We start from the raw sequence: 19,965 nt of genomic DNA, 5'->3' as shown, positions 1-19,965 counted from the left end.
GCATCTGTAAGTTTTAGTTTCATACTCAATAGAAGACCATTTCAGCTCAGACCCATTTGTACTCTCTTTTACCCATTTCGTCTCCATTTGTACTCTTTTGTACCCCATTTTGTCTTCCCATTTCATACCCTTCTGTTTGTAATAGTAATTTTTTCTTCTCATAATTTTCTTATTCAATAAAGACCATTTCAGCCCAGACCCATTTGTACCCACTTACCGGCCAAAATAGTTTTGGTTGTTGCTTCCTTCGGGGATTTGGTTTAGTGTTAATCGTGGTAGATCACATCTACCGAGTCACAGTCTGGACAACAACTGCTTCTCATAACAATGATTGCAAGGCCAGACAAGGGACTTGTAATTCTCGTTACAATGTCTGGAGGAGGGATGGATGTCTCCTTCACAAAATATGATGACAAGATTACAAGCATACTTTGGGTTGGTTATCCTGGTGAAGCAGGAGGTGCTGCCATGGCTGATGTGATCCTCGGGTATTACAATCCAAGTAAGTCATGAGTGGGTAGTTTTCTTGATTGCATGTTTCTATAGTGAGGGTACGAAAGTTTATGAATTGTAACACATTGGCTATAATTTCTCATGTCAGTGCTAACTTTGGTTCGCATTTGATTAATGAATGGACTCTTGTTGACATCTTGTTTCTTGTTTTCAAGTGTAGGATTACCTATGACATGGTACTAACAGAAATATGTTGGCTATATCCCTATGACGAATATGAACATGAGAGCAGATCTTGCCATAGGTTATACATGCAAAAGCCCAATGTTATGCAAGTTAAATTGTTTATTCATTTGGTGATGGCTTGAACTACCCCAAAGTCACTCGTCACCTTGCCTTGGCACCTAACCTAGTCTCAATTTCCTTGGGGAATGATAGTGTTTGTCGGTCCCAAGAATGCAAATTCGTTGAGCCCCTTGAAAGAAATTGCCAAAACTTGGTTTTCCACATTCATTTAAGAGTAAGGAACGTTGGAAAGATGGGTGGAAGTCATACATTTTTCTTATCCACCACTCCCCTATCTATGCACAACACTCTTAAGAAGCATTTGTGGGGTTTTAAAAGGTATTCTTAACTGCTCAAAGTGAACAACCAGTCAAAGTGGATGTCTATAAACATTTGAGTGTGATTGATGAATTCGGAAACCAAAAAGTGGACTTGCATGGGTTTGGATATGCTTCATGTGGGGAGCTTGAAATACTCCTTGAATGTAGGATTCAGATTTGGATCACCAAAACAAAAGATGAAGCTATAGAAGTTCTCAACAAAATCCTCCACTATGATTGAAGTTCAAAACATATCTTCAAAATAGAATTCAACATTCTCAACTTCCTAAAACTTAATTTTTAATTCCAAAACCAGTTAATGCATGGCAAACTTTAACTGGCAATTGGATGTAATAGTTGATTATGAACTTGCAAGGACAGTCCATGGCAATATAAGAATTGTCGTATTAAATATTTTCCATGCAGTTATCTGACTAGATTAGGATTAACTACTTGTCGAGCTTGGCTACTATTGATCATGCCATTTCTTATGATCCTGTAGGATCACCTGAATGCCTTGCTCTTTCCTCAAATTATTAGTACGGAATTTTAGCAAGTAACTATTGAGAATAAGTTTAAATCCACAATCTCAAATTCGAGTAACATCTCTTCCATGGATTTGCTTAACTGGTCATTGACAATTTGTAATTTTAGCAAGTAACTATTGAGAATAAGTTTAAATCCACAAGCTCAAATTCGAGTAACTTAACATCTCTTCATGGATTTGCTTAGCTGGTCATTGACAATTTGTGCGAATAGAGTTCTTATTTCAATTGTTTATTTTTATAGAACAGAATGGGGTGAACAATTCAGTACTAAACAGTGCAGGCTGGAGTGTGGGCCTTTTTGGGAAAGGAAGGCTATCCTATGTCAAGACTGGAGGAATACGGAATGGAAACCAAATGGAGGCGTTTCTTGTGCTGGGATAAAAGAGGGTCTACACCAAGCACAACAAAGGAACATAAAACTAGATGAAGTATGGTGCAACAACAAAAATGTCCTATCTCTAATTTCAACAAAAAACCGTCACAAATGGCCAACAAACTATGTCCCCATTTTGGTAGAAATAATTTGTAATATTGAAGACCCGACCCTAAAGGATCTTCACCATCCAACACTACAACTCTGGTTTAATCATTTTGCATTTATGTCATCCATAGACCACCAGCATACTAATGCTGTTGTAGACTTTAATAAACTATGTAATTGCTTCTCTAACTAATATAAGCTTTTATTCAGTATCAAAAAAAAAAAAGGGGTGAATAAAAAGTAATCGAAAAAATGGATTATTTCTCATCAAGTCCCAAAAGTCGAGTTTGTTTAGCTTATTTTCATTAAATTAAGAAGCGTATTTTGTGATAAGATACTCAGTCTTTCCCATCTCATAAGGTCCTATGGGCAATATAGAGAGGATCCAAAACCCTTGATTACATAGGAAGATGATTAAGAATTAATGATTAAAAAATATTTTAAATATTTTAACTTAACAAGAACATATAGCTGGAATAGCTCAGTTGGTTAGAGCGTGTGGCTGTTAACCACAAGGTCGAAGGTTCAAGCCCTTCTTCTAGCGTGAGTGTGTTCTTTTTGGAATGGCTAAGATGCCAACAACATTGAGAATCCATCCACAAAGCTGATCTTCAAAATCTTGTTATGTTTTGCTCCACAAGGCCTCTAGGGAATTTTTTTTTTGTAAATTGGAAAAATTAAGTGAGGTTTAGTAAAATAAAAAGAATATTTTTTAATATTTACCTTCACCCATAAAACAAAATGGATAACTTATAATATTCCTATGAATTTTTTTGAGATTGATCTTGAATTTTGAGAAACTTCTCAAGTTCTTTCATTTATGATCGGATTGGTAAACTAGACCCAGATTTGGATGCTCAAGTAGAATATGGAGCATTCCAAAAACTTGGAGATCCAACTACAAGGAGACAAACAATCTGATATGGCATTGCTCTGGTATCTTTGTTTGATTTTTGTGATTTTAAGATGGGGTACCAGAAAAATCTTGATTTGAATCACCGCCCTTTCTTTATCTGGGAGATGATATGACCCCAAATGAACAGGTGTGGAAGCTATAATTGTAAACCACGATCGAATCTATGGAAGCATTGGTTTATACATTCCTCTTAGTCTCGACTCTAGGGATTTTTGCATCAAGGAGGAATCCCAGAATTCCGTCTGTTTTCTGGATTTGGAAAAGTGCAGATTTTCAAGAACGGGAATCTTATGATATGTTGGGAATCTCTTATGATAATCATCCACGCCTGAAACGAATCTTGATGCCTGAAAGTTGGATAGGATGGCCCCTACGTAAGGATTATATTGCCCCCAATTTCTATGAAATACAAGATGCTCATTGAATGATAAAAAACAAATCTTCACCTCTACGACTCCTTATATTAATATGAAAGTATTATTAGGAAGATTTTTAAGTTTCTAAATCAAACCTAGATCAAACATAGTAAGTGTACGTAATTGGACTCTCATTCGGGATAGGCTAAAAAAAAGGCCTCTAGGGAATTTTTTTTTTTGTAAATTGGAAAAATTAAGTGAGGTTTAGTAAAATAAAAAGAATATTTTTTAATATTTACCTTCACCCATAAAACAAAATGGATAACTTATAATATTCCTATGAATTTTTTTGAGATTGATCTTGAATTTTGAGAAACTTCTCAAGTTCTTTCATTTATGATCGGATTGGTAAACTAGTATATTGTGCCTTGATCCATCACCTATGGTGGGAGCATAATCTTTGGAAATAACATCTAAATTCAGCTCTATAGACATGATTTGAAATTCCATCTATTTTGATATATCTTCTAGCATCCCAGTTAATGATACCTCAAGGAACATGCTTATTGTTGTCTCCTTATGGCCTTCTGCTTAACGGCTTTGTTTTCTTGTTTCTTTTTGTTTAATAATTTATTCATAAAAAAGTATATTTTCAAGTTCACCAAATTGGATAATATGTAATATTGACCATTTAAGTGGGAAAGCTAGAGTTTTTGGCCCAACTTAAGTAGGCAAAATGAAAAAAACTCTTATATTTTAAAATGAATACATGTAACACAACTAGATTTATGGATTGAAAAAAATATTCCAACCCATGTAGATAGAGGATCGACTTGTGTGAATCAACAAAATTTTCTTTTTCACAAAATAAATTCAATAATCATAATTTTTTAATGATATCAAAAAAGATAAGTTGAACTTGAATGCTCTGCATTACTTTAAATGTAAAATCGTAAACAGCACAGAACTGCACATTTAATGCGAAGGTGAAACCTAAAAAAGATAGGGGACCTGGGTCCCACAGAGCGAGGTTTAAAGTATTTGTATCGCGTGGCGTTTCGGTAAGGTGATTTTAAGAGACGTATCGCCCTGTATCGAAGTTGTGGTGGGGAGGGGGAGTGGGTCATGATTTTCGGAAAAAAAGAAAAGATGAATGCATATGAAACCTCTTTAAATTTGACAGCCTCATCGAGCATCAACGAATAATGGATATAATTGGGTATAAATCGAAACAACGCAAAAATATAATGTGATTCACACACTAAAACGATATACTACATCCACAATCAATGAAGCAAATATATCCCTATGTATTGATGAAAGATTATAATGTAAGGGGATCTTTTAAAACACTCACAGCTGTTATAAACTCCAATTCAAAACCCCAAGGAAAATCACCAATTAATTTTACAATACTGTATGGTATATAAATAATATTACAATTGTTTAAATAGGTTGAATGATCATTCCCTCAGGTTAGATCATTTTTTTTTGGGTCATAAAAAAAAATTTAAAAATAAAAAGTATGATCTAAATTGCAAATGCAGAGAGAGAAAGGAAGAGAATATATATAGAAACTAGGTCAAAAGACCTTAAATAGCAAAACCCAGAATATATAAAAACCAGGTCAAAAGATCTTAAACAGAAAACTCTCAACTGCAACCGTGATCATCTGGGTAGAGCTGAAAACGATTAGATCCACATTTGTTTTTAACGTCGCTTGAATCTGACAAGTGTCAAGAGGAAGATCACTGTCAGAGACTATAAAGCTTCCCCTTCCTTCAATGGTTTAGCATCATCAAATCCCACATTTGAAACCAAGTTCTCTTTAGTTACTTTTGCAAGGTGTTTGGATAAACCAAAAATGGCTGACAATTCCCAGTCTACAAATCTCAGTCACCAAGCTGGGGAGGCTAAAGCCCATGCTCAGGTAACCAATCAATTAGCTTAATGCTTCATGATGAGTGATGAATAATGCTTATGCATGATAAATATGCTGTGAGATGATGTTATGTGTTATATATCCGTGTGGTCGATGAGATGATTCTTTAATGATGCAGATGAATAAAGACCAGATGATGGACAAGGCAGCTAATGCTGTCAATTCTGCTCAGCAATCTTGTCAAGAGGTTTGATCTTTTTCTATTAACACCCAAACTTCTTTGGATCTCTATCATCTATCCACAGGAGTAGCGCAAATTGCAGCCTCTCGCACCTCCTCACCACAAGTATGAAGGACCCACATTTGGGATCTAACAATTGGATCTTAGATGTAGGACCTCCTATATTAGTGACGGAGAGAAGTGAGGAAAGCACAGAGTGTTGTCCCTATGGATAGAAGATCTAGACTTTAACTTCACTTCTTGTTATTTCGCAACAACTAGCTGCATGAAACATAGTAGTCTCGATCATGTCCAGATCTTCTACCCTTGTGTGTAGAGAATTGTGATCCATTCACATCCTTCCACCCAACATTTAGAAGGGATCCACCTCTAAGTGCTAACAAGGTGGACAAGAGATGGAGCCCCTCCAAAATTTGTGGTTGAAAAGTGTGACGAGAGCACAATACTTTATCCTCATGGGTAGAACATGCCGACTTGTCTCAATCCAATCTTTTGATAGGACTATTTATGGCTTAAATTTCTAAGTAATAATTCATAATTTTTGTGCAGACTGGGCAACAAATGAAAGCAAAAGCAGAAGGAGCTACGGATGCTGTTAAGAATGCAGTGGGCATGAACAAATGAAAATGATTTCCCCCCCTTCTTTTTTTGATTGTTTTGTCATATTTAATTGAAGAAGAGACAATCAATTTTCTTCTCCTTCAATAAAGAAGAATACTTCAACGTAGATGGAGTTGTAAGAACAAACCTCATTCAATAAATTTATTTTTAGCTTGCAACAGTTGCTTTTATAAGTTCTTCTCTCTACATCCAATGGACAAGTTAGCTTATTCAGCATAGACTTATTGACAATTTTTTTTTTTTCCTTATGAGAAAAGGGAAAATATTATAAAATCTTAGATAGTAGTATCCATTGTCTAATGGTGTGGGATCTGATATTACAAAATTGGAGGTTTGCAATGGAAGTTATAGTTCCTGCCAAAGTAGGGATCAAAGTTAGAGGCCACGGTGTGTTTCCCTTTCCTTTTCTTGTAACATATATTGCGTTTCCACTTCATTGCACCAAACTTTCTTTATATGCGTTCACGTTTTGTTGTGTGACTTGTGTCTATGCCTTCAAAGATACGATGTAGTAGTTCCTCCAAGATGTTCTAAGATTGCACGTTACCTTTCCTGAGAAATTGGATATTGTTATCCAAAAAAGTTCCACAATCCAATTGAAGCAATTTAGATGTTCATTAAGTACCCCTGCACACATTAATGTAGGTAAATGAAAGGCATTTTTAACAGAACAAAAGCAAGGAAATGGGATTTGTAAATTCATGCTATGATTCTCCTCAAGTGCAATGCTATGTTATGATTTAGCATCTTAGTGGATTGGGGTTTTTGTTATTACAAACCTTCAAGTTTCTTTCTATCCAAATATGGTAGCATGTTATTATGAAAACTAAAAAGAATCATAGTTTTGTGTCTTTATCAAATCCTAAATTAAGTAATACAAAGTTGCACAAATTAATGGAGGAGTTGTGAGTGAGATGCTCCATTTTTAATCCAAGTGTCTTTTCCACCCATATCTTCTTTGTCCAGTTGCATGAAAGGAAAATTAATTAAGGGTAGTATAGGGTTTTAATTTCTAAGGTAATTTACGGTATTTTGGAGTTTAACTATAATATTAATTAATGATAATTTAAGGTATTAACTACTAGGATAATTAAGTGTAATTTGAGGTTTAAACTAAAAAATCTTTTTAGTTAAGGGTACGTAGTTAGGGATTTTAGATAAATATTTAACGGTAAAAGTAGAATTTGACTAAAAAAGTTAACATAATTAAGATGTTTGATACATTTGTTAGGTAATATGGGAGGTAAGTGATATATCCAATCAAGAGAGGGGGTCCAAGTGTCATTTGGTAAACTAAGAGGAGAAATAACTGATATTTACACTTAAATTAATTGAAAATAATTTATAATTTTAACTACTAAGCTAATTAAGCATGATTCGGAATTTATACTAGAGGGTAAACAAAAGTTAAATGTAGTTTGGAGTTTACAAAAATATTTAAAAGCAAAGATGCAAATTAATTAAGAGGCTTAACAACAAGGAGGAATTTGTCACCTTTGCCAGGTAAGATGGGAGGCAAATAACATAATCTAACTAAGAAATAATTCAAATGTCATTTGGTCAACTAAGAGGGAAGGTATATGACATTTACACTGGCCATAAGTACCATTTATAGACTCTCAGCAGAAATTGCTGGGGTAAGGTTGCATAGGAAAATTGTCCTCTCGACTCAGCTTGTGCGGAAGCCTTCAGCACCGGGTTCACTCCTTTTACTTTTACTTTTACTTTGAAACATTGTAGATATGTGTGGTTTGACTCGAACCCCATATAAGAAATGGTTCAAATTGATCATTGCGTCAGTGTTGTGTGCATCAGTAAATTGCCTCTCTAGAGATCCTTATCTTAGAATTAGACATTCATTACTGTGAAAGTTAACAATATCCAGTTGCTCATATGACTTGCTTTCCAAAGTATTCATTTGGCTGTTCAGAGAATTCTAAAACTTCCCCCCTTCTTTATATGCGCCAGGGTGAATATAGGAGCCCAGCTATTCAAGTCTAGCTCTTGTGACAAACATTGAAGTCACTTCTGATTTGGAGTTTTGAAAATCCTGAAAATGGTAGTTCGATCTGTCTGTTATAGGCATAGCAATGAGATTTAACTGCTGTTCATTTTCGGCTTGAGTGGCAACCACATCTGCAAAATATATGCAGAAGAATGATGATTTGGATAGATAGCTAATCCTTGTACAGGGTTCTGTAACAAAATTTACTTCTCTGTGGTTTAACAATGCTCAATAGATAAACTAGTGTTGGTGCAAGAAATGTTATCTTGGCTCTAAGGTTCGCTCCAGATCCAGTCCTTGCTCCTAAGACCAAAACAAGGTGAAAGTGGGCCGCCTCTGAGGACGGGAAGCCACCTCCGACGATTGAGTTAGTCCAGGCCAATAAATTGGAAACTCCATTGAGGAACCAAAAACCCCAAGAGATAATGAAGATCATGTTCTTAAGGGTTGGAAAGCTAATAAGAGATGAAGGCTGGAGTGTGTAGAGCTTACCCACGTTCATGCTTGGTGATGAATTATATAATTGAGTCATACCTAAAAAGATATAATGCTTCACAACCTTTGGATGCTCATTGATGAGATGAAGGGTGGAGATGGCCTCTAGAGTGGCTTGTTTGACAAACTAGCTTGCTTGAGTGGTTTTCACATCAACTATATATTTGTTGGTGGATTGATAAGTCAACATCACCTTTAGCCTTGATGTAACACATGCCCATTTTTTAGGGGACAAGAAGGCAAATCCAATCTCCTAGGCAAGCTTGGGCCACGTGATAGACTCTTTCGTCAACAAGGGCATTTAATGCCTTTTGATGATCTTTAATGCTTCAACTGAGAGCCTTATCGGGCCATTTAATGCTTGAGAGGATAGCTGAGAACAAAGACATGCTTTGTATCACTTTGTCTCATTCCCTGCTGTGAAGTCATAAGAAGCTGGCAGAAGAGGCAAGTCCGAGAAGTGCCGGATGATCCTCTTTGGCCCAAATTTTAGACCTTAGTATCAGCCCCATAATTTGGTCTGACTCCTTGACTTGAACCATAATCTTTGACCATAACAACGAGGAAATTCTGCTTCAGGTAAACAAATATGCTTTTATGTTGGCTCTAAGAATTATGTTCATCACAATTTGGCCACACAGAAGGAACATGGTTGAATCCATAAACTGTTGGGTACTGCAACAATGGGTAGGTTCATCTATCTCATCGTATTTTCCCTTATTTCATCTTTCAATGGTCATATTGAGTATCATGGATTTCAAACAGTAGGAAGTCCCACTAGCATTTGTTCCATGGTTTGGGACATTAAGTTTTTCACATCTTTGTTGACTGTAAGTTTTCTTCTCTTTTTTTTTACTGGACTAATAGTTGTGTTGACTCTCTAGCAAGAAAAGTTCTGACCTTATCAAGTAGGATTACTTGTTCTTATCCCATTTGTTTTGGAATGAAAGTTAGTTAAAAAAAAAACAACAACAAAAAAAAGGCCAAAGCCACCATGGATAGACGCTTTGATCTGAAAAATAATATAGGGAATATCAGCGTCACTTCCTGAGTATGTGAGTGTAAATATTAATCTCGCTGTAAAAAATAAATCAATATTAGTTAGATTTTCTAACAAGATGTTTTCTGAAAGTGAAATACCACTCCACTCATGTGAAGTATTCAACTAAATGAACCAATTCTTCTACCAAGGAAAACAGAAATAGAAATATAAATATTGTTCTAAAACAAAATAACGTTAGGGCAATGAATCCCTTGTTCAATCTCTTTGTAAGTTAATTTTGTCTCTGTTTGATGGGTTCTTGTAACTGATACTCCACACATCATTGGAGGGATTGTCAGTTCGGCTTTTGAGAAAAGAAGAGAAAAATGTATAGTGAAAGAAATGTCTGATACTTTGATTTATTTTAGAATGTCATTAACATAAAGGGGTAACTGAAGCGGTGACGCTGATAGTTTCCCTTAAAAATGAGATGGTAGACAGCAGTTCAAATTTGACACAAGCAACAGAAGCCAGAGAAAAGAGCTGTTCTGATTTTTATTTCATAAGAAATTGCTTTAAATCCTCTCTCAGCAAAAATTACTGGGTACAACTGTGTAGGAAAATTATCCCCTTGGGCTCTGTTTGTGTAGAAAACTTCAGCACCCAGTTCGCCTGTTTTAAGATATTGCTTCAAAACAACAGATGAACTTGGAGAAAAACACACTAGCCTAGGTCTAAGAGCAAATTTAATGTCAACTACAGTTGTATAATCATTGATAATCAACACAAAGAACTTAATGCGACTTCTTGAAGGGCAAAAAATAATTTTCCTCCTAAAATTGATGAATGATCAACTAAAGTCAAGGTTTATGATGAAATCTAGATTCGAATATAATAGCAATCACCAGACAAGGTCAAAGTGTAATAGGGAAAGAAATTGTCACTGGTGTGATGAGGGACACCTGCATCAAGAGCAGTCATATTGCCTTCACTGTTCTTCCAATCTTCCAACACCTCCTATAAGAACAAAGCACTCATACTGCCTTCTCTAGCCATTTTGGCAGAGCCAAAGAAGCTTTCATCCCTAGTCTGCTCAGGAATACAGCATACAGAATGTGAAGCAAGAATACAAAAAACACGCAATTCAGCAAAAGCTGTCACAAGAAAAAAAAATTTGTCAGAATGCCATTTGATGTCGCAGCAAAAAGAAAACAGTCAAATAAATTTTGATCATACCACGGTCCCGAATATAGCGTATATTGCAGTCATTGACGGAATTGTATTTACACCTATGGCTGTAAGTATGTAGGTAAGAGAAGCATGGATGTTTATTGTTATCTGCACACAAACAATAGATGACATAAGAAAGTGTGTTCTGGGATCAAAGCAAAGAACATTGTTTTTTTCTGAAGGATAACTAGTTACCACTTACCAGAGCAAGTATATTTTCTCTTATCAAGAATGAGGATATTAGGACATATCCCATGGCACCCATGGCTCGAACCTGCACATCAGTTCAATAGCATCAACATAAGCAATAAATAAGCAACTGAAGGAGATATCTGCACCAGCAAGCAAGGTTAGGTGCAGGGCAGGAGAAAGTACAAGTGTGCAACAAAGGATTGAGAGGCCCCAGTTCATCCCTAACCTGAGAAGTAAAATAACCAACATGCAGTTAGTTAAATTGAGAAGAGCACATAAAAGACAAATGGCATAAATAGAAGTGGGTGACTACACTCTAAAGATTTTCTGGAGTTAAAAACAGCTATGCTAAGTCGTATATTTTTAGTTTGCCAGTACGAGTCATTAATGAATTAGTTCCACCATGTTGCACTGGATATGCCTGATTACTGTTGGTTGAGGGGCTGACAGGTGAAATGTGATGCAAATGTTTGACCTTTTGGTCAACCTAAACAACAGATTATATACGTCTGAACAATACAATTGCTTACCTCCATAAAGTACCCAGTGCAAGACCAACAAATCCATGCATAAGCTGCGCATTAATGCCAGGAACAAAGTGAAAGTCAGTCATTAGCCAATGAACCTTATCTAGTTTCAAAGTAGCAGGGCTTCAAACAAAAAACAAATAACCAAGGAAAAGTGCAGGTTTTTGCAGGAAGGAGAGAGAGATGAAAAAGGGTCATAAAGGAACTATAAACTATAGTTATTATTTTATAATTACCATGCAATTTTCACAGATAATATATAATACATATCTGTGTTTGTATGTGTCTCTTTCTATAAGCTAAAAGTGTATTGGCACAAAAGGACCTTTTCTGGCTTCATAAGCACCTCAATCAATAGTAATCAAGTAAATCTGTAATATCTTTCTAGTTTATTTTCATATTTAATAATTTATTCTTGTTCTTGGATCTACTTGAAAGTCGGAACTAAACGTTTGAAGATATGCATTTGAGCATTCCTTCTATCCAAGGACCACACTTATTTGCAGAAAGTAAGACCAACCTTCAAGTGTATCGAAGGACATGAATATTTTTTGCATGAAGAAATACAATAGAACCCAAGAAGCACCACCCAGAGTCTCCATTCCAGATCAGAGCTCGAAAGGTCTAGTACTGAATGTAGATTACTTCCATACAAAGACCAAAATTAGAACAAGTGATTGTAATCCTAGATCACCTAGAGGCAAGGTTCTAATCTAGGTGTCAAGGCCAGTTTTCACCAGCCAAGATTTCCCACTGGTATTTTCACAGAAAAACTTGTCATGTAATGCCTGTGCTGTCTAAATTTGCTGAAAAGACTGAAACTGGTATTTCTTGGATGAACTACTAAAAAATGTGTGAAATATGGTCAACACCGGACTTGTACCAAGTTCTATCTCAGATTCTTTGCAAATCGAGATCCGGATTCGAAACCATTGGTTTTAACCAAGTTCTTGAACCATGAGAAAGAGATGATGGATGTCTTTGAGACTGATTCAACACCTCTATAGCATGTTGCAAAACCATACTTTCGATTTAAAACTAGGCATACCAATGGTAAAATATATAAAATCATGTTGCAAAACCAAAGCAACACATAACTTCTAAGCTCCAACCCAGCACTGTTAAGCGCAGTAATATTGATTCTTTTGAAAAACAAGATTCTCAAGACATTCAATATAAAGTTCAAATGCAAGAGATACTTCTAGTGTGAAGGGCTGAAGAAAAACCAATAAGCCAAACACTCACCAGATAGGTTAATGCCTTCACTGGACCTGATAAGGTAAGTAATAGCACAGCAGTAGCGACCTACGTGTACAACAGTCAAACAATTAGCATGTAAATAGGAAAACCATTGTTCCTAAAGGGTAATATTCTAGCAGAAGCAGATGGCGCGGAGACTAACCATAGTTTTTCTGCCAGCTGCAATACCCCATCTCATTGAGGAGATTACTATCGGCAATGAGAAGAAACAAGCGACATAGTTCTGGACGAAATCAAAAGTATTACAGAATGTGTCTCAATAAAGTGACCAAGCTCATTATGGCAATATCACAAACATGAACAGGACATGTTTGTACGTAGCATAAAGATCATACCACAAAAATCTAATTTTCATTAATATTTTTTGGAAGAAAAGAATGACTAGCTGAACAGGTGTTACTGTACAGCATAAACTTGCAATTAAGTGTAACCCATTTGCAACTCAACTTAAGTGCTGTGACTGTATCTCTTTTTCTTGCAATTCCATCCATTCCCCTCTCAATGGTTTTTGTCAGTATCACTACAATTTCTCATGGTTTTAGATACAAAAGCCACACTGGTGATTCTTTCAGCAATGTAAATCAAATTCTAAGCTTTCAAGTTCCAATACATCAGAAAGAATTATACCTCAATTGCAAGAGAATTACTTAAAAAATAAGCTAAACCAGAAACAGCTGCAAACATGGAACATTCCACTAGTCTCAGTGTCTTCCTATAAACGAGTCCATCGGTTGCCAAATCCTCAAATTCCATCGAAGCATTGGACTCCCCTTCAAGATCTCCCAAGATGGATGCTTTATTTTCTGAAACTCCAGGGTTCCAAAGCTGACGTTTGTAAGAACAGTTTTGAAGGAGAGAGAAGGAAGAAAGAGATGTCGAAAATGCATTGTGGTTAATGTAGGATATGGGCTTGTCTCGAAAAGCAGAGAAACGGAGGGAAAGAGGTTGAAGAGGAGAGAGAAGAGAACCAGAATCGTTATATGCTTTCTGCGATAAATACAGATGTGAAAATTGAAACTTCAGATAACTCATATGGCAGAGGAAGGCACGTCAGTTCCTCCCGAACAAGAGAAGAACTGATACTGAAACAAATATTTTTTTACCAGTCAATCTGTTAGCAATTTGGATGCAGATGCAGGGCTTACTCAACGATATCGTCTGATACTGGAAATAAAATGTGGGTCTAGAAGGTATCCTGAAAAAAATCAGATTTTTCGAAATAAAAGTGGAGAAATATGGTTCATCAACATTTCCTCACTCAAATTTTAGCCAGCAATAATGGCCACACGAAAATTCGTAAGATTATCCGGAGAGAAAATTAGAATCTTAAAGCAATTTACATAATATACTATTCCTTAAAATAATCAATTTCAAATGTCTTTTACCGTTTAAAGAATTAAAAGATATAAGTTTATATGTAATTTGCCCAATCTGTTCAAACTTAAAAGCATACTTATTTCTCTTGAATTTAATAATCTTAATTTACATTATACGTTTTGAGGTTTGGAAGTACTCTTCTTCTTCTTCTTCTTTTTTTCAAAAGTAAAACATATGTAATTATGAGTTTTTTTGAAGTCACCCAGTATAGTGGGGGTGAAACTCAAGATTCTTCACTTTAGTGTCAAATATTACATATCATTTATTTTAATATTACAAGTTATCCACAATTAAGAATCATGGTTTGATTCTATTAAGTCATTTACAATTTAAAATTCAAATGGCCTTAATGCTCTACCTAACTATCTTCTCATATCCAATTCTTAGGAGGGAGAAGTTCACCCTTCACTTCCGTCGACAACACAATGTGAAGCATGAGCCATACTCAACATTCTCCCACTTGGTGAATGCTTCACATACGTCCTCAAACCCAAAGCAGCTATACACCATTCAAGCTTCTCATAATTCACTGCCTTGGTAAGAAAATTAGCACTATTTACTTTTATGTCAATTTTTTCCAGCATCACAACATTTTGTCTTATCTTCTCTCTGATAAAATTTGACCAGTCGACATCTTTTACAAATCAGAATCACGGATTATTCTTCACTAAGAAAACTCTATCGCAAATCCTAATTCGCAAAAGAAAAGTAACCAAATTGCAGAACCTAAAGTTCTGATACCAGATGTTAGGATTAGAGCGATCAATCACACACAATCGAATAGAAAACAAGGAAGAAGAAGACACAGATTTTACCCTGGTTCACCTCAATGTGAGGTTATGTCCAACATTAGGTTTTCCACTATATTCTTCTCGAAAATAACAATTTACAATGTTCTGTTACAAGAGAATATATATGTGCACATTAGAAACTCTAAGCCACAACTATTCATGTACCCAAGCCCAAACTATAAAGAAACTTTGAGGCCCACACAAACATAGACCCTCTACAAGCTATGGGGTGCACCCCCTCCGAGGCGGCCTCCCCAGACCCCGCCCGCTCACCAGGGAACAGGTACCCTATATCCGTTGGCAACAAAATGTGAACCATGAGCCATACCCAACAATTTTAAATGGACCAGCAAAAGTAGCAACACATGAGTAGTTTTCAGCATCCGTTGGTCTTCATCTAAATTAAATTTTTGTTCCTTATTGCCAAAAACTTTGCAGGCCAAAGTGTACTTGGAGCATTAGTTTTGAGTCTTTTGACCTCAGCTGTGGTTTGTTCCTTGACCGGGTACACTTTCTGGGCTTCAAGGAAAGGCAAAGATTTCAGCTATCTTGGGCCAATCTTGTTTTGTGGCCTCATCATCCTCATCTTTACAGGCTTCATCCAGGTAAATTAGAAGGAATTGAATTCGCTCTAACTTATCTCCTTCACAGATAACCTTTGAAAACCCCTTCTCTAAAGCCCCACAAGCACTGCAGATCGAATAGTCCATGCATCTGAAAGTAGAGTTATTGAAGCTGCTGGAATTTCCAAGAAAGAAACCATCTTTTCCTGAGCAATCTTGACCCACCACTCCAAAGCCAAGAATGTTAGGATACATGTACATCAATCTTAATCCATCCTTCCGAAGGGGTTCCCCCCTGATCTGTACGTAGTGATTCTCTGCCCTGATTGATGATCCTAGAGGAGAGTGGGAAGAGTTGCAAGAGTTCTTAAGAGAGGTTAGAAGTTGATTTCCATAGAGAATACTTGCTTCTAGAGATGACCCACAAGATGTGAAGATGGAGCAGGGGAGTTATCTCTTCAAAATATTTAATAGCTTCAAAGCATGGCTTGGTTACCTGAATCTAAGAACGGAGGGATTGGTATTCCCAACAACATTTTCAATTGTTGGGCTTGGGCTGCTCACCTATTCAATGAAACTTTATGGGCCCTTGAGCTGACTGTTAAAGTCAACCTCTAGTCCAGTTCCAGACTCTTTTTTTTTTCTTTTGCCAACCCCGGTTTTCAAGACTTTGTCCTTCCAGACCTATTATAGTATGTGATCTTTACATACATGATACCATGTGTGGCATCAAGGTTGAGTCTATCATGTAGGACCCAGTAATCTATGCCTTCACCAACCAGAAGTTTGACGAATCTAGTTCTTCTACCTTCGAGGGTAGAAGATAACCCTATCTTGACCCTTCACTCCTACGATACATTTAATGAGAATTCATCCGTGTTTAGAGGTGGGTCATTTTTTCTAAATGTACAGTAAAATGGCCGTCTACCAAAAAGAGAGGGAAAAAAAGAAGAAGAGGAGGATAGGGTTGAGGTAGAGGAACCCAATTCAAAGCTAACCTACTCACGAAGAAGCATATCGTCAACTTGCTGAATGTGAAGTTAACAAGTGGATAGGTGATGTAGACTCGTGAAAGTGATCAAATGGAAAGTACCAAGACCAAGATAAATTGAGAACGATATAGAAAAAGATATAGCCATGTTCAAGTATGTATCATGGCTACCATCACAAAGGAGAAGATACTCAATTACCAATTCATATGCTCAAGCTAGGATATTCAATTGGTGTAGTTCCATACTAGTTTCAATCCTAAGTTGTCAATCTTAATCCAATCCAATAAACTTATTGACTCAAAACCCTAAGATTTGAATGCAATAACTAGTGGGTGGATGGTCCCAATTTTTCATAGATTCCAAACATTATATAGTCCAATAAAAAAAAATGAAAACTTCCATCGCAAAATAAGAACTCTATCATACATAAAATATATCAATCATCTTAGGTCCCTATATATCAGTATATGATAACATAGACAACTTTTCTCATTTTAAAGGTCAAAATAATACAAAACAAGTCCAAGTTTACGTATCATTTTCAATTACGCTAGTTCCCACTTCCCACGGACCAAACAAATTTAGACCAATAGATTATCAGATCGAACGATTCTAATTTCTAGCAAGATGATTCGGTTCCAATTATCAATTTTCGATCCAAAATTGACACCATTAATTCATACTAGCTTTCACAACAACCAAACAAACTTCTCTCCCAAATATTTAAATCAGATGCCAAATCGTACACTAACCGTACAAGTATTATTCCAAAGCATCTACATAAAGTAAAGAGTGATGGCCAAAATTGAAATAATGTAGCTTTTCTTAACCATAGGTAGGTAGGGATCAACAATGAGAATATTCTTGTAGTGAAAAATATTTTTTTATCTCTTTTCAAAAATAAATAATTATAAATAATTATAAAAAATTTGGTGTCTGCGCTGGTCCATGCTTACTTACTTATTGTTGGTGAAGGAGAGAGTAGGTGAGTGGCTTAGCTTGACTAACACAGTAGGAGATGGCCCACATTGACAAAGGCTGTATCAGCCGTCCAAATTGACTGGATTGGTTAGCTTGAGAATCAAGACATTGAATCTGACGGTCCAGAATGATACTTTACCAAAGAAATCATAGCTTCATGGAATTCAAAGTAGGTTCTGTTAACGGGTCAACGGGTCAACGGGTCAGGTCATTACCCGCAAAATAGGGGTCGCACGACAAGCCTTCTAGATGATTCTATTTATGAACCTTTCACCAAAAAGGAATCTATCTGAAAAAGTGCATTGAGTCACTCTGCTGTCTTTTCACAGTTATAAAAATCGATAGAAGATTCGTATCTAAAAAGAATCTACTTCAAAAGATTCCTATTATCGAAATGAAGATCATATTAGATGTTTCCAAATGAGCTGATTCATCTCATATATGGAAACATGTAATAATGAATTATGGGATCTCTCTCCTCAAATAATTAGTATCAGATTTTAGCCAGTAATTATGGCCTGATGATCAACGGGGGGTTAGTCAAAGTGGTAAGCAATTTGGTCCGCTTAAGTAAGGTTCCGATATCGAAACGTTGTAGATGCAAAAATCTCCGCTGGGAGACTCATCCACCACAGCCAGATGTGCGACTCGGGTCGAATACTGGATTACTCAGGGCAAAGCCTTGAAAACCGGAGTTGGCAACCAAAAAAATAAATAAATTTATGGCCTATTTGATTATGTAAGTCTCGAGATTTCAAAATTTTAAATATTTAAATCTATAAAGAGAGTCATGGTTTACAAAATTAACTGTTTGGTTATCTTAAATCTTTGGAATGAAATTTGTAGATTCATCCTAAAAAAACATATATTAAATCATAGTTCAAATGAAATCTCTAGATAGAAATTTCACCTCATAACCATAAAATCAATAGGTTCACCTTTTTAGTATAAAAATGTGAATCTCTAGATTTCATGAATCCAGAGATTCACACAACCAAATGGATATAAATCTTTCATTTGTGAATCCAGAGATTTCAAATCTTTAGATTCATGTAATCAAAGCGAGATCGAAGAATTACAATTTGAAGAACCTAAATCTCCCATCTGTTAAATATTTGACCTTTTTTCTTGTATGAATGAACCTAGTTTCGAAGTGAAATTTATGAAAATTAAAAAGGACGTTACTGTCTAATAAAAAAGAATTCGATTCTTTTGGGGGTAATATTCAATTTTATATATTGAAGATGACAGGAGTATTACATAATATAAAGCGAAGCTGCGCCCATGACCTCGAGGAGCTTAGAACTCTAATATCTACATGGAAGTGTTGATCTATTATCAACTGAGCCACCTTGCGATATTTTTTTTTCCGAATTTTGTAAACCTGGGTATGTATAAACAAACCTTAGCTAACAAGAACAAAATCTAAGGCCTCTACATAACAAGAACAAAATCTAAGGCTCTTGAATTTAAAAAGGACTAAATGTTTACCAAACTTTTCAACCAATAATGAGTAATAGCCAATGGTTGTTAGTTGCCTCTTGGAATTTGATGGAACACACCAAGAATTTCAAAAGATGTTTTTGTCCACCATAAATTATTGGTGACTGTGATGGACAGTCTCCACACCATGCATCAAAGAGAAAGAGAAATGGTCCAAACCTTCAATAAAGAGAAAGAGTGAAAGAAGAGAGCATGTGTACACTAAAAGCATATTCCAAGTAACTATTCTATTTCATCTCTTTCAATGTCATTATTCCAACAAAATTAATTAGGTTACCTAAAGCATATTCTTGGCATTTCCACCTTTGAAGGTCTTGTCCTATCATAGGATAATTGGCTTTCAAATTATGTAGTGGAGAGTCTTGATCCTCTATTCAAGATTAATTCCTCTCACACTTCTTCTTTTTCTGGTTAGAAGAGAGAAGGGTTGTTAGGTTTCAAAATCATCGATTCTGATTTGAGAAAAATCCAAATCTCAGAAAGAGGCAACCACCCTTAGAAAACCAGATCTCCTTGAACGAATCTCGTGCTTGAAAATGCACCTCTCACACTTTTTTACCAAATGTTTAAGACAACTGATCACAACATTGATAAAATAGATAATATATGGATAGTCGTGGGTCCCACTCCAACAACACATATGGTGGAGTATGAGGAGGGCACAATCCTCTACTCGTCTTAAGAAAGGATCGCAACTCCTGTAGTAAAAGTCTTCACTGCTGAGTTCACAGTATTCACCCTTCTTACAAATTCACAAGTACGAAATTCTATTTCAAATGTATCTTTCTTTCTTGTTAATCATGCTTAACGTGCGACATCAATTTGCTTTCAAACTTGTTGGACAAAATCCTATATCACCATTTTGTTTGACCATGCATGCAAAATCCTCTATGGATTAGCAAGAGAGTTGAGTATACAAATTGTTAATCATCAAGTTATCACATTAAAGTGTAAAAAGGACAAG

At 35.9% G+C, this 19,965-nt stretch overlaps 2 protein-coding genes and 1 non-coding gene across 3 annotated transcripts; 2 read left to right on the top strand and 1 right to left on the bottom strand.

Annotated features, from left to right (window-relative positions):
- Positions 1-2,557: 2,557 nt before the first annotated feature.
- On the top strand, positions 2,558-2,631 carry TRNAN-GUU (transfer RNA asparagine (anticodon GUU)). The gene has a single exon. It is a non-coding gene; the product is annotated as a tRNA-Asn (tRNA).
- A 2,592-nt stretch (positions 2,632-5,223) lies between these two features.
- LOC149019015 (uncharacterized) lies at positions 5,224-6,106 on the top strand. Its single transcript, XM_089152503.1, has 3 exons — positions 5,224-5,289; positions 5,420-5,488; positions 6,032-6,106. Exons 1-3 carry the CDS (start codon positions 5,224-5,226, stop codon positions 6,104-6,106), a joined length of 210 nt encoding a protein of 69 aa, XP_089008629.1.
- A 3,779-nt stretch (positions 6,107-9,885) lies between these two features.
- LOC149019014 (uncharacterized) lies at positions 9,886-13,985 on the bottom strand. Its single transcript, XM_089153104.1, has 8 exons — positions 13,422-13,985; positions 12,937-13,017; positions 12,780-12,839; positions 11,538-11,581; positions 11,191-11,233; positions 11,018-11,089; positions 10,822-10,923; positions 9,886-10,739 (listed from the first exon to the last, which is right to left on the bottom strand). Exons 1-8 carry the CDS (start codon positions 13,824-13,826, stop codon positions 10,620-10,622), a joined length of 927 nt encoding a protein of 308 aa, XP_089009230.1. The 5' UTR covers positions 13,827-13,985; the 3' UTR covers positions 9,886-10,619.
- Positions 13,986-19,965: the final 5,980 nt, after the last annotated feature.

This window comes from Hakea prostrata, chromosome 4, assembly GCF_041222555.1.
Source record: "Hakea prostrata isolate BN-2017 chromosome 4, UWA_Hpros_2, whole genome shotgun sequence".
Lineage (NCBI taxonomy): Eukaryota > Viridiplantae > Streptophyta > Magnoliopsida > Proteales > Proteaceae > Hakea > Hakea prostrata.
Note: the sequence above shows the minus strand (reverse complement) of the source record. Positions and strands in the feature narration are given on the sequence as shown.